The sequence below is a fragment of the Littorina saxatilis genome, linkage group LG2, assembly GCF_037325665.1.
Source record: "Littorina saxatilis isolate snail1 linkage group LG2, US_GU_Lsax_2.0, whole genome shotgun sequence".
Taxonomy (NCBI): Eukaryota; Metazoa; Mollusca; class Gastropoda; order Littorinimorpha; family Littorinidae; genus Littorina; species Littorina saxatilis.
The window spans coordinates 36,189,380-36,201,549 of NC_090246.1; the positions used below are offsets into that span (position 1 = coordinate 36,189,380).

Sequence of the window (12,170 nt, forward strand, 5' to 3'; positions counted from 1 at the left end):
TGTATACTTTCAAATTTTAGAAATAAATTTTCATTTAATTAATACTTACCCAACTCACAAATAGCAATTAACTCTAGTTCAGTGCTGGTAACGCTGTACGCGTCCCCTTGGTAACAAGGAAGGCGCCTCTAAAAAAAGAGTGACAGAGACCCGTAAGGGTGTCAAAGCCAGCCCGGAAACGAGGCCCCTTCCGTATGCGTGCGCATAAGCCGCCAACTTATCATTCGAAACGAAGCCCAACTCACTCTTTTTTAGACCCCAGTACCAACCACAGCGGGGAGGTGGGAGGGAATAAACGTTGTGAGTTGGGTAAGTATTAATTAAATGAAAATTTATTTCTAAAATTTGAAATTAAATTACATCCTTTACCCAACTCACAAATAGCAGATTGCTACTATAGGTGGCGGGACTTACCAAAATTCAATGAAGAATGACTTGTCCTGCGGCTACCATGGCAGGTAGCGCAAAACTGCCATCCTGACGCAGAGAGGAGATGTCCCTGAGGTAATAGTTCACGAAAACATCCTCAGATCTCCAATAGGCTGCCTCCAAAACTTCGGCCAAGCGGCCTGAACGGAGCACAGCCACCGAGGAGGCCCATGCCCTAGCCTCATGAGTCCTAGCTGATGTCAGGGGAAGAACAGCCCTAACTTCGCCAGACTGAATATGCCACCAGGCGTAAGCATGCCTGATCAAAGTGGAGACCCACTTGGTTAAAGTCACTTTCGCGATGTCTTTACTCCTTGCCGTATTAAGCGAAATAAAAAGCAATTTTTGACTTTCAGAACGAATGGACTGAGTTCGAGACAGGTAACTGCTAAGCGTTCTAACCGGACAGTTAACAATATCTGGGTCTCCAGGAGCAAGAATGTTGCTCAAGGCAGGAATTAATGACAGGCGAAATTTGGCCCGGTTTCTGATTTTTAGCTAAAAATTCTGGCCTGAATCTGAGCGAAATAGAACCATCTTTACCGGTTGAGATATCCTTAGCTAAGCCGGAAAAGGCATGAACTTCACTACCTCTACGAGATGTAGCAAGCAAAGTAAGAAAAACTGCCTTGCGCGTCAGATTAACCAAACTGGCTGAAAGAATAGGTTCGAACTCGTTAGAAGCCAAGTAACGCAAAACAAGTAACAAATCCCAGGCAGGGAGCGGAGACTTCTCGCGCGCGGCCTTAAGAGAGGCACCCTTAAGGGGAGAGGTGGCACGAAAAATGAAATCTGAATATTTGTAAGTTTTCTTTGAAGTTTAGGGGTACTTTATAGAAAGAAAGCATAAAAAAGCACCTGCATGCCCATTTTTTGACCAAGCAAGTAATATTTTCACAAAAAAATACCAATTTCTTCAAAAAAATACGAAAATTACACACCACGCCCCATGAAATTCAAAAGACATTTTTGAAGCTACAGGCTTCAAATGCAGTGAAAATTACTCCCAGATATCAGTTTCAGACTTATACAGAGCCATTTTGACCAAATTACCCCAGTTCGAATTCAGCAGCATAAATTGAGAGATATAATTTTTGCCCCCAAAATACCCTATTAGGCTTATATTATATTCTCTAAAAAAATTTGTTGATGGGTTTTACAAAAACCGCTCTGTAAGAGTCTGGCAAAATCAAATCTTACTCCTGTAAAAAAAAAATTATAACTCTACCACAAGTAGTTCTGACGAAATATCATTTCCCGCGTTGATACCGTCCTTGAAAACCCATATTCAGAGAAAATTGCATTTGAAAGTTTGTAAAGTGTTTCTTTACACATTATGAAGACAAATTGCTGAAAAAAGAGTCTGGGTGTGTTCATGTATTGTTCCGAGTCTTCTTCAAATGATGTTGGTACTTATTCCCCTCCATCCCCCATCAGTCCAGCACCGTACACCTCCCCCTCCTGGTCTTCTCGCTGCTCCAGCTGACGTTGACGACCAACACATCTTGCCCTACGAGCTGCTACAGCGGCCACATCTGTTGCTCTCTCCGCCTTCTGGACCCTCACCTTGTCTTTTTTGGCCAAAGCAGAATGAGTAAGCTCAGTAATTGGCAAGCTCATGTGGTCCATGACCTGTGCCAGTGCAAAGTTGCCTCTGTTGAACTTTGCGACAGCCTCAGCGGTGGCTGCTTCCACCCGGTCTTTCCCAACAAAGACTTCATTGGGGCAGTGTCCCCACATGACATTGTGGAGAGACTCATTACTGTTCTGAGTCTTGCCATGGGCCACGCGCTTGAGAAGAATGGGATTTGTCATTCTCCTGTAGATGGGCAGAACAGCATGTGATACTTCCCTGGACAAGGCAGTGCCGTTGTGCCCTGCGTGTGGAGGTGGTGGTTGCCCTTCTGCCCTGGCTCTTTGAAAAAAGCACCATGAGGCTGGCCCGGCTGGACATCTGTCGTGGTGAGGGTCCTCGTCAGTTGAAGTCACATGGAAGAAAGTGGCCCAGATCGCCTGCTCCATGGCTCGCTGATCTTCAAGGTTGTTGAGGATCGCGCTACGGAAGTAGTTTTGCAAGCGTTGACACTTTTCCTTGGTTAGTCGCCCCTCCCCTCTTCCACCAAGCCTTCCATCCTTTGCTGCCTTGCGGAGAGCTGTGCCCATTCTCTTGGGGAGGTGGTTGGTACATTCCAGCTTGGTGATGGGACGTGTGGGACCGTAGGGCTGAGCTGCAGCCAGAGCATTGAACGCTGTGGAATCTCCGTCCGACAGCATAGTTCTGTACCTGAGGTTGTGACGCTCAACAGACCTGCAGCATAGAAAAATTAAAAAAAACTTAGTGTGAAGTACTGGCTGGATAACTACTGTCTTGAAAAAAAATATGAAAAAGACTGGGGTTCATGGGCCAACAAGGTCCTGGTGAGATACAGACGCAGACCCACGAATGAAAATGATTTTGGATATTACTTTAGTGAAGAGTATCAGGAGGCCTCTCCCAGCAGAAAATACATACATGTATTATTATTACTGGAAAGTGTGCCAATTTACATTGGCTTGTGTACTAAGTGTGTATAAAGTGATCTTTTCATAGAGGGTGAACATTTAACTTGTACTTGTTAGAATATATACATGTATACATACACACATCTCTCCCTCGCTCACACACACACACACACACACACACACACATACACACATACACACACACACACACACACACACACACACACACACACACACACACACACACACTGACAATGAGTTTGATCCCAACTTGTTTGGGACACTTTTTCTTTTCAATAGAAAAGTTGTCAGGTTTCCTCTGAAATTTGCAGATTCAATAAAAAATTTCCCAGCCTAGCTGATCCTTTAGGACATTGTGAACATTTAATGATTTATCAACAAAAGAAAATGTATTTGTGAAGGGTTTGTGGACAGTGTTTTGTTGCAAAAATATGTGCTTCTGTGTTGTGTTTTGTTGGTCTTCATCTTTCTTTGTAAAGAAAAAGAAACACCCACAATGTACCATGCTTTATACAATTTTAAATAAAATTTACTTTTTAGCGCAACCTTATTCATGTTGTCTTATTCTGTATTTGAAAATAAAGGATATAGGGAAGAGTGTATAGGCTATTAGAACAATATTCTTACCTTCCCCACAACTCCAAGGCTGTGTCCCTCTCCATAGACTTGGCAGATCCCTCATGGTTAATGCTGCAGTCAGGGTGGTGAAGCTGCTTCCACTGTAGTTGCTCGGCAGCGGTCATCCCCTCTAGTTTTTCTTTGTTCATCGCACATGTGTGACAGTATGTGGATTTCACACAGAAGTCCAGCACATACCCAGTCAGAACATCAACAACAACGCCAACTCCATAGTGTGAGGAAAATCCTCTCTTGTGCCATGTACCATCAAAGGCCACATCCACCCAGAGAATGCCATCATCATCTTCCCAAGCACCGTCTTCCTCACCATCATCATTCACAGCATTCACTCTGCCTTGAGGAAATGTTTCCCTGTAGGCTTCCCTCACAAACTCCACTGTTTCGTTAAGTGTGGCATCTGTAGCTTCCACAATGCTGGCATTGACTCGTTTGTCTATGCGATGATAGGAACTCTTGTTCATCGCTGGCATTCCAAAGACTGTGCACAGTTTGTCCACACTGGAGTGTATAGCACAATCTCTTTGTTCACTTCAAAGGGAACATTTTGTCTGTGGTTGAGGTTGTTTTCTCTTGGCGACGAATACTCTGTGCGTGAATACTGGCAGCTGTCGCAACACAGCACTAGTTCTTGTGACAAGCCCATCGAGTCACCAACTTGAATTGTCACATGTCCTGCCTCGCACTCCGGGCACTTCACATCAGAGAGAAGCGAGTTCTCAGTTCAACTGACTGCACTCGGCAAAACACCACGAACGGCGATTTAGCTCAGCTGGTGGTTGAGCATTCAGGTCGATGCCTGCACCACTAAATCTCCTCAGTTTCGTCGCCGAAGCAGAAATACCTTCGATTTGAGGCTGATTACGGTTCACATCGCCCAAAACTGGCCGAGGTTCGACTCCGAGTCGATTCGAAACATACGCGTCAGCACTATCTCTCAAAACAACTGTCTCTGCTCTGCCAACTTCAGGCGCGTTCTCGTCGCCTGCTGGTTTTTCCTTCCTCGTTGTTCGAGCATCTGAAAGCTGATTCTTCCTTTTGCGTTGGGAAGATCCTTGCGAATTTCGGAGTAGACATTGCTGGTTGATAGTTGATATTGAGTTACGTGGAATCGACACTGTGTTTACAACGGATAAGGCAGTTTGCGCATGCGCGTCACTGTGGTCATTGACAACGACCAACCAGAGAAGTTTCTCAAAGGTTAGAGGTTGTTCTCATGAATATTCATATTACTGTCTGAAAAAGTTGATGCGCGATCCGGCCGTTGTACGGAAATAACGGACTGTTCATGTCTATTTTTAACGTTCACAGAAAACGGGAATTCCCGCTCAACCGTTCGATGTGTTACTGCCAAGCTTATTCGGGGAATCGTGGTTGTTGCAAGGACTTGAAAACATAGATTGTTCAGCAATTTCTCACACTTGCAGCACTCACACATGTACACATACTTTGAAAATCACCACTTTATTGCAAAATAAACGATGAAATTGACAAAATAAACAACACACAGTGATTCTATGATGTTCAAAGTACCTGAAAAAAACAAAAACCCAAAACACGTTTTTGAACAAATGTTTGCTAAAATTCCGTGCCACCTCTGCCCTTAATAACGCTGGAGATGACCCCATCAAGAGAAATCTTATGACCCAGTTGTCGTAGCGTTGAAGAAATAGCGGACCTTCACACACGAAGGGAAGATGCTGACCCCCCCTGCCCTGCTAGCCAAGCCAAATGATTGGCTACCTGCATAGATCTAGGTGCCAAGGGCTTAACTCTGTTCAGCTCACACCATTTAACCCAGGAGGCCCAGTGAGACGAGTAGACCGAACTGGTGGACTTCCTATGAGCATGATTCACAAAGTCTACCGTGGCCGAAGAGGCCCCTGCCTTAAGCAAAGAGCTTCTGACAGTATCCAACCGTGAAGGTTTAACGCCTGAGGGTTCTCGTGATGAATGCCTGACCTGGGTTGCAAGAGTTCTCCCTTTCTTACTGCGATGGGGATAGGCGGTCGAACCGCCAGTCGCAGCAAGTCCGGGAACCAGTGCTGGCTTGGCCAAAATGGGGCAACCAGAACCAGCGCTGGCCTCTCCAAGTCGACCTTCCTGAGAACTTTGCCCAACAGACAAAACGGAGGGAAGGCGTAAGCTGTCAGATTGGACCAGTCCATTTCCAGAGCGTTCACGCCCCACGCCAGAGGATCCGGGAAGGGGGAAACAAACAGAGGAAGCCTCGCTGAATAACGAGTCGCAAACAAGTCGATTTGCGGCTTCTGTATCTGTACCCAAAGTCGGTGCAGGGACTGATGAGACAGGGTCCACTCTGAATGGACCACCTTGTCCCCCCTGCTCAGTGCGTCCGCCAGGACGTTCAAGCTTCCCTTCAGAAAGATGGCTGACAGCAGAATGTGATGCGAAACGCACCACTTTAGGATGAGGCACGCCCTGTCTGAAAGACTGCGGGATCTCGTTCCGCCCTGCCTGTTCACATAAGCCGCAACTGTCATGTTGTCGGTGTGCAGTCTGACATGACTGTTCTGAACGAAAGGCAGAAAAGCTTGGAGCGCCAACGAAACAGCCTCCAACTCCAGCGCGTTGATGTGACGTGAAGGTTGAGACAAGTCCCACACCCCCGACGCCACATGCTCCCCCAGGTGAGCTCCCCACCCCATCAGAGAAGCATCGGTGAAAAGCTCGTTCTGTGGAGACGGGCAAACTATCGGAACTCCCTGTAAAACCCAGGGGAGGAGCCAGACCTGCGTGGTCTCGAAAAACCAGGTCTCCAGCGAAACCTGAGTGTCCCAACCCTGGGTTGACTGATCCCACCGAGACTGAAGGGCAGCCTGAAAAGGCCTTTTGTGCACCCTGCCCAGTGGGATAAGAGTAGCCATAGACTCCATCTGGCCAAGTACCGATGTCAAAACCCGTACACTGGCCAGATTCTCTCCGTGAAGCGCACGAAGCAAGTCTTGAAGCTTGGACACCCTCTTCTGAGAAGGGCGGACAGTCCAACTGAGAGTGTCGAACTCCATCCCTAAGTAAGTGAAATTCTGTGATGGAATCAGTTCCGACTTGCCCAGGTTTACGGAGAATCCGAGCTGAGCGGCCTGCCTGAGGACCTTGCGAGTATGAACATGGCACAGATCCCTGTCCTGATTGAGGATCAGCCAGTCGTCCAAGTAGGCTCGCAGACGAATGCCCTCCTTTCTCAGCAGAGAGCAAAGTTGTCGCACCACGATGGTGAAGATCCATGGTGCGAGAGAGAGGCCAAACGGGAGAGCCCTGAACTGATATGCCTTTTCGCCCCAGCGGAAGCGCAACCACTTTCTGTCTGTTACATGCATCAAGACATGAAAGTATGCATCTGTGAGGTCCACTGAGGTCGCCCAATCGCCTGGGCGAAGTGCCTCTCGCACAGAGGTCGGCGTCTCCATAGTGAACTTCACAGTTCGGAGATACTTGTTCAGAGTAGATAGATCCAGCACCGGTCTCCAAGCCCCCGAGGCTTTTGGCACAACGAAAAGTCTGCCGTAAAACCCCGGGGACCGAAGGTCCAATACCTCCTCTATCGCCCCTTTCAAAAGCAGAGCTGAAACCTCTCCTTGAACTGCGGCTCTCGCCTCTGGATCTCTTGGAGGTTTGCATGGCGGGATTATCCTGGTCAGAGGTGCTTTTTCTCCTGACCAGAGAAGTCGGAACCCCGAACGAACTATCCCAGTAACCCACTTGCTGTCCACCAGCTGCAGCCAGGAAGTGAGGGCCCTGGACGGGCCGCCCGCTACAACCAGTGCGGGGGCTACCGGGATAGCCTGCTCGGGGGAGCTTCATTGGGGGTGAGGCTTACGCCCCGACCCCCTAGAGGCGCCAAAAGATTGGCCCCTCTTCGGGTACGGAGCACCGCGACCCCTACTCGAAGAAGCAAAGGATTGTTTGTGAGTCTTGCCACCACCAGACGAAGCAGTCTGAGGCTTGGCGGAAGACTGTGATTGCGTGTGTGGTTTGTTCTGGGGCTTCGAAAACCCGTGAGAAGCGAGACGGGCTATAGCTAGGTCCCTAGCGTCCTGGGTCTCCCTCTGCAGCGCATCAAGAGATGCCTGACCCAACAGGGACCCTTCCGAGAAAGGAGAAACCTTTAAACTCTCGATCGTGGATTTGTTGGTAATCCTAGAACCTGTCAAGAACGCTGTCCTTCTTGAATGCACGGCATGCGCATAAAGGTTAGCGGAGATCACCATCTGTTCTCTAGTGACCTTCGCCAGCGTGGCAAAAAGAGTACTCACATCAAGTGCAGACGCTTCAAAACGAAATTCAAACGGGTCCAACGACGAAGCAATAGACCTAGAAAGGGCCCGCTGCAACGATTCTGACACTGAGGCCAGCTCAAGCTGAGCTCTCCCTGCTTCCTCCAAAGCCAAAAGAGAGGCTTCGGAATACGGGACAACCCTGTTGTTGCCGTAGCCATCCTCCCTCAAAGAAGCCAATTCCGGGGAAACCGGAAGCACAGTAGAGGGCAGAGCAAACGTCTCGACCAAACTGATAGGACGAGGGGTGAGCCTAAGTTTCTGAATCCCAGAAACAGCCCTCTCCCCCGCTTTAGCCAACCAAGGCAACACATCCTCTGGTGCCTCTCCGTGTTGAGCCAACAACGGCACCGCAGGAGTATTCCTTCCCTTGAACACATGTGCCAAGACATAAGCAACCGATGACGACTCCCGAAACCGGAACTGATCCTTCGGACTCTTGGAGGACCGAAAATCGTCAAAGGCGGACAGCGGTGGTGGAAGTCTCTGCTTGCTTCGCACCACCCCTTCCGGAAAGTACTTAAAAGCCGTCTCAGCTGCCGACGACACTGCGCTCGACAGCTTAAACGGCACGTTAAGTTGGGTGTCATCCACAGCCGTGGAAGCACCCTCATCCATCTCTTCAGCCTGCTCGCCATCGCAGTCAGGCAGGTGAACCCCAGAGAGACTCTCCTGGTCAGCTCCGGAGACACCATCATCTTCCTGCCCCCAGGGCGGAAGGGGAAATGATCGACCCGACTCTGAGTGAGAGTGGTATGACAAATCCCTACGAACAACAGGGCTCCTAGCCTCTACCGAAAGCGCTCGATGCGGATTAACGGCGGGGGTTTCGGTGCTTTCGCCGCGATCACGGTCTACTCGCTCCTGCTTTCGCATACCACTGGCACCGGAGAACCCGGCACCATGTGGTGAGGACATACCTTCAAAGAGCCCATGCTCAGACAACGAGGGCACAAGACGTCCATCGCCCTGCTGCGACGCATGAACCTCAGCCCGGACCACCGAAGTAGCAGCCACAGCTGCACCTGCGAGAGAGGAAGCTGAAACGGAAGAACGTAACTCTGCTTTCGTCGCCGTCAAATCTGCGGCCAAAGTCGAAACCTGTGAACTAATAGTCAGAAGCAAAGACGCAATATCGGAGGGCAAAAACCCTGAATCGCCAGGGGCCCCCGACAACAAAGCATGTTTATCCACATTCGAAACATTTTTGTCACAAGGCGTGACCTTGTCCTTTTCGACGGACAAAATGGCGGACGAAGTTTTGTCAACAACTTTCGGACATTTATCAATCCCCGACCCAGAAGAAGAAGCGGCCTTTCCAGCACTCTCCCTTCTAGAAGAAGACTTAGACGAAGCTAAACTAGCAGTAGGAGAAGTAGTAGCCGAAGCCTGTCTCGAACTAGTCTTAGGCTTGACGCTATCCGCCATGGTAAAGCAAACTCACGAAAAAATATTTCTTCAAGAAAATTTCATAAGTTCACAAACATGACAAAATGTCGCCAAAGTTACAAAAACAAGAAATCTCTCACCCAATAACGGCAAGGATGCGGACCCAGCTAGGCGGCAGACCAAAGGGTAGAAGCCAAAGTCAGAAGACCAAGCAACAAGACTGAAAACAGTCGGAGCGTACAGTAAAGCGACCAGTCCTGTTGGGCGCTGAGTTGAGAATGATAAGTTGGCGGCTTATGCGCACGCATACGGAAGGGGCCTCGTTTCCGGGCTGGCTTTGACACCCTTACGGGTCTCTGTCACTCTTTTTTTAGAGGCGCCTTCCTTGTTACCAAGGGGACGCGTACAGCGTTACCAGCACTGAACTAGAGTTAATTGCTATTTGTGAGTTGGGTAAAGGATGTAATTTAATTCCTCTTCAAAAAAAAAAAAAAAAAAGCAAAGAGATCGAAGAAAAGAAGACAACATATTTTACCTGAGTTCTCAAAATGAAAGTCCAGACAATGACAGCGTTTTTCTCCTGTTTGAACTGCTCCAGGGGCTGTTGGCACTTCACTTGTACGCCAGGCAGTGTTTCTGACATCTGTCAAGACACACACAAAGATGAGGCTTGATACAATGAAAAATAACCCCAGTCATAAGGTACTGCGTTTGAGCTCCCACTTCTGTTATATATAAGGAGAAATGTTAAAATAAGCTTCTAGTCCTCCTAAATATGTTTCTTTTCACCAAAACACTCCCAGCATCTTGCCAGGCAGTTAAAATAATAACCAGGGTTTAGCCTGGAATAAAAAGACAATGGGACATTTGTCCCCCTCAACCAAATTCTGATGGGACATTACATAGTCGAAGGCAAAACGCACAAAGCACGCTAGGCGGTCCGAAAATGCTTTTGTCGAAAAATGCAAAATAGTGCTATTTAGTGCCATATGATGATATGAGAATTTGCCAGTGTATCCGGTTAGTGTGTCACTGTGTGTGTGTGTGTTTGTCTGTGTTTCGATCGATATCGCTTCTGTTGACAGTTTCCACAGAGGTAATCGCGCAAGCACAGATAGTTCGCAGAATTAGTTGAATACTAATGAATTACATTTTAAAAGCAAATCATATTGCATTTTACAAACTCGCAAGTTACTCGGCTTGGCGCGCGTTTTTGCCTAGCTCATTCCGAACATTGTACTCCCGTGAAAAGTGTGCATGGGGTGGCGCAGTGGTATGTAATCTCAGTGCGCCCTTTGACGCACTGAAGGCAATTCCAATGGGACATTTTGATATGTTATGCGCCAATGGCGCAAGGCGCACTAGTAAATGAAACCCTGAATAACATTGTACACTTTCAAAAACTCTGTTGGTGGTCAAGTTTTTTTTTTTTCCCCTTACAGATAAAACAGACAGCAATGTTCATGTACAACACACACCCACACCCACAAAACTACACAAACACATTTTCACTCTATTGACCACTCAATTATAGTGCAACTGATACAGGGCTAGCAATGTGGAAAAAAGAAAGTTACAATTTGGGGAAGCAGGAGCAACATAAAAAAAATTCAGCTCAACCTCAGCACTCGTGTTAAACCAGAGATGAGATTCCCTAAAAGTGATTTTGGAGGAAATTATTTGGTGGGGGTCTGGGGGGTAACGCCCCTTGTGGGGGTCAGGGGGCAAAGCCCCCTGAAGCTGAAGATTTGTTGACACTTTGACCATAAAAAAAAGACTTGGAAATGAGTCCGAGCAGTAGAAGCAAATAGTTGTCAAATGGCCTTTCAGCGTGGTCTTCCCTTTGGATTTGTAGCTGAGATCAAAATTACACCACGTGCATCTAGCCTTTCCCGGAACAGTCAACTTTTTAATAGAATTTTCAAGTCAGAGCGACAGTTTTCTCCCGCGTAGTTCAGACGTGACGATTTCTTCCTGCCATTTCAGAACCCACTTATTCTTCACACCCTGGTCGATCTCTGACGCCAAAACATGTTCGCTTTCCGTCAATGTTCTCACCGACGCCATCTTTGTTAAGCAGGCTAAAGCCGACAGCTGAATCAGCCCGTTTATGAATTTTCGGAATGAAGACACTCGGTGAAAGGGAAACTTAGTCCCAAATGGAAAGTTAATATTCGGGTCGAAGGTCCACTTCCTTCGATACGGAGGTTATGTTGTCATTATTTTATCGGAGATTTGATCTGGAAAATCGACTTTAGGGTTGTAGGTAGGACTTTACAGATCGAATCCAATGGAACCACAACAACTACTCTACCCCTCCCCCCTCCCCATTTTTTCTCAACGGATTTAGACGATTCAGAAAAATGGTCCTGGGAACGAACTTTTGGGCGGAATTCCGCCAATTGGCGGAAGAATCTCATCCCTGTAAACACAACTAGCACTGTCCACTCACTTCAGTAACACGAGAGTCTGCAGCGTTGTAGCGTTCAAGCAACTGGTCCATGTAGGAAAACATGTTCTGTTCCTTGGCCAGAGCGCGCTTCATGGAACGCCACTCGTAACGTTCACGCCACTCGTCCAACTCTTCCTGGCTGTGAGCGTACTTGCACAAGTTGAACATGTCTGGCACATGGGAGTAGGGACAGCGACCTCCATCCACGTGTCTGCGAAATACAAAATGATAAAATAGATTAAATCTATGTAATGAATTTGACAAAGAGAAAATGAGCGAGAATTCAGCTAGAACAACTTACTTTCTGTATGAAAGCTGCCTACAAACCAATGGTAAAATCATAGTTCAAAAAGTCATGGCTATGTGGCTTTGTACATAGAGAAGGCTAACAGCAGGAACTGCAAAAACCACCATGGGATTTTGTCAAAGGCTGACAATGTCAA

The 12,170-nt window shown here is 47.6% G+C and overlaps 2 protein-coding genes across 3 annotated transcripts in view; both read right to left on the reverse strand.

Annotated features, from left to right (window-relative positions):
* Positions 1-12,170, reverse strand: part of LOC138958875 (3'-5' exoribonuclease HELZ2-like) — a 117,999-nt gene that overhangs the window by 61,026 nt on the left and 44,803 nt on the right. For both annotated transcript variants that reach the window (XM_070330185.1, XM_070330186.1), the window contains 2 exons: positions 11,728-11,938; positions 9,811-9,918 (listed from right to left, as the gene is read on the reverse strand). In XM_070330185.1, coding sequence (XP_070186286.1) covers positions 9,811-9,918; positions 11,728-11,938 — 319 coding nt within the window. The remainder of the gene's footprint in view (positions 1-9,810; positions 9,919-11,727; positions 11,939-12,170) is intronic.
* Positions 1,843-4,491, reverse strand: LOC138958587 (uncharacterized). The gene is made up of 2 exons (XM_070329786.1): positions 3,580-4,491; positions 1,843-2,737 (listed from the first exon to the last, which is right to left on the reverse strand). Exons 1-2 carry the CDS (start codon positions 4,059-4,061, stop codon positions 1,843-1,845), a joined length of 1,377 nt encoding a protein of 458 aa, XP_070185887.1. The 5' UTR covers positions 4,062-4,491.

Excerpts from the sequence above, each read along its gene's own strand:
- LOC138958587 (XM_070329786.1), bottom strand. The coding sequence starts at position 4,061 with ATGCCAGCGATGAACAAGAGTTCCTATCATCGCATAGACAAACGAGTC. Across the intron at positions 2,738-3,579 it reads GCCTTGGAGTTGTGGGGAAG|GTCTGTTGAGCGTCACAACC; the intron begins GTAAGAATATTG and ends TCTATGCTGCAG.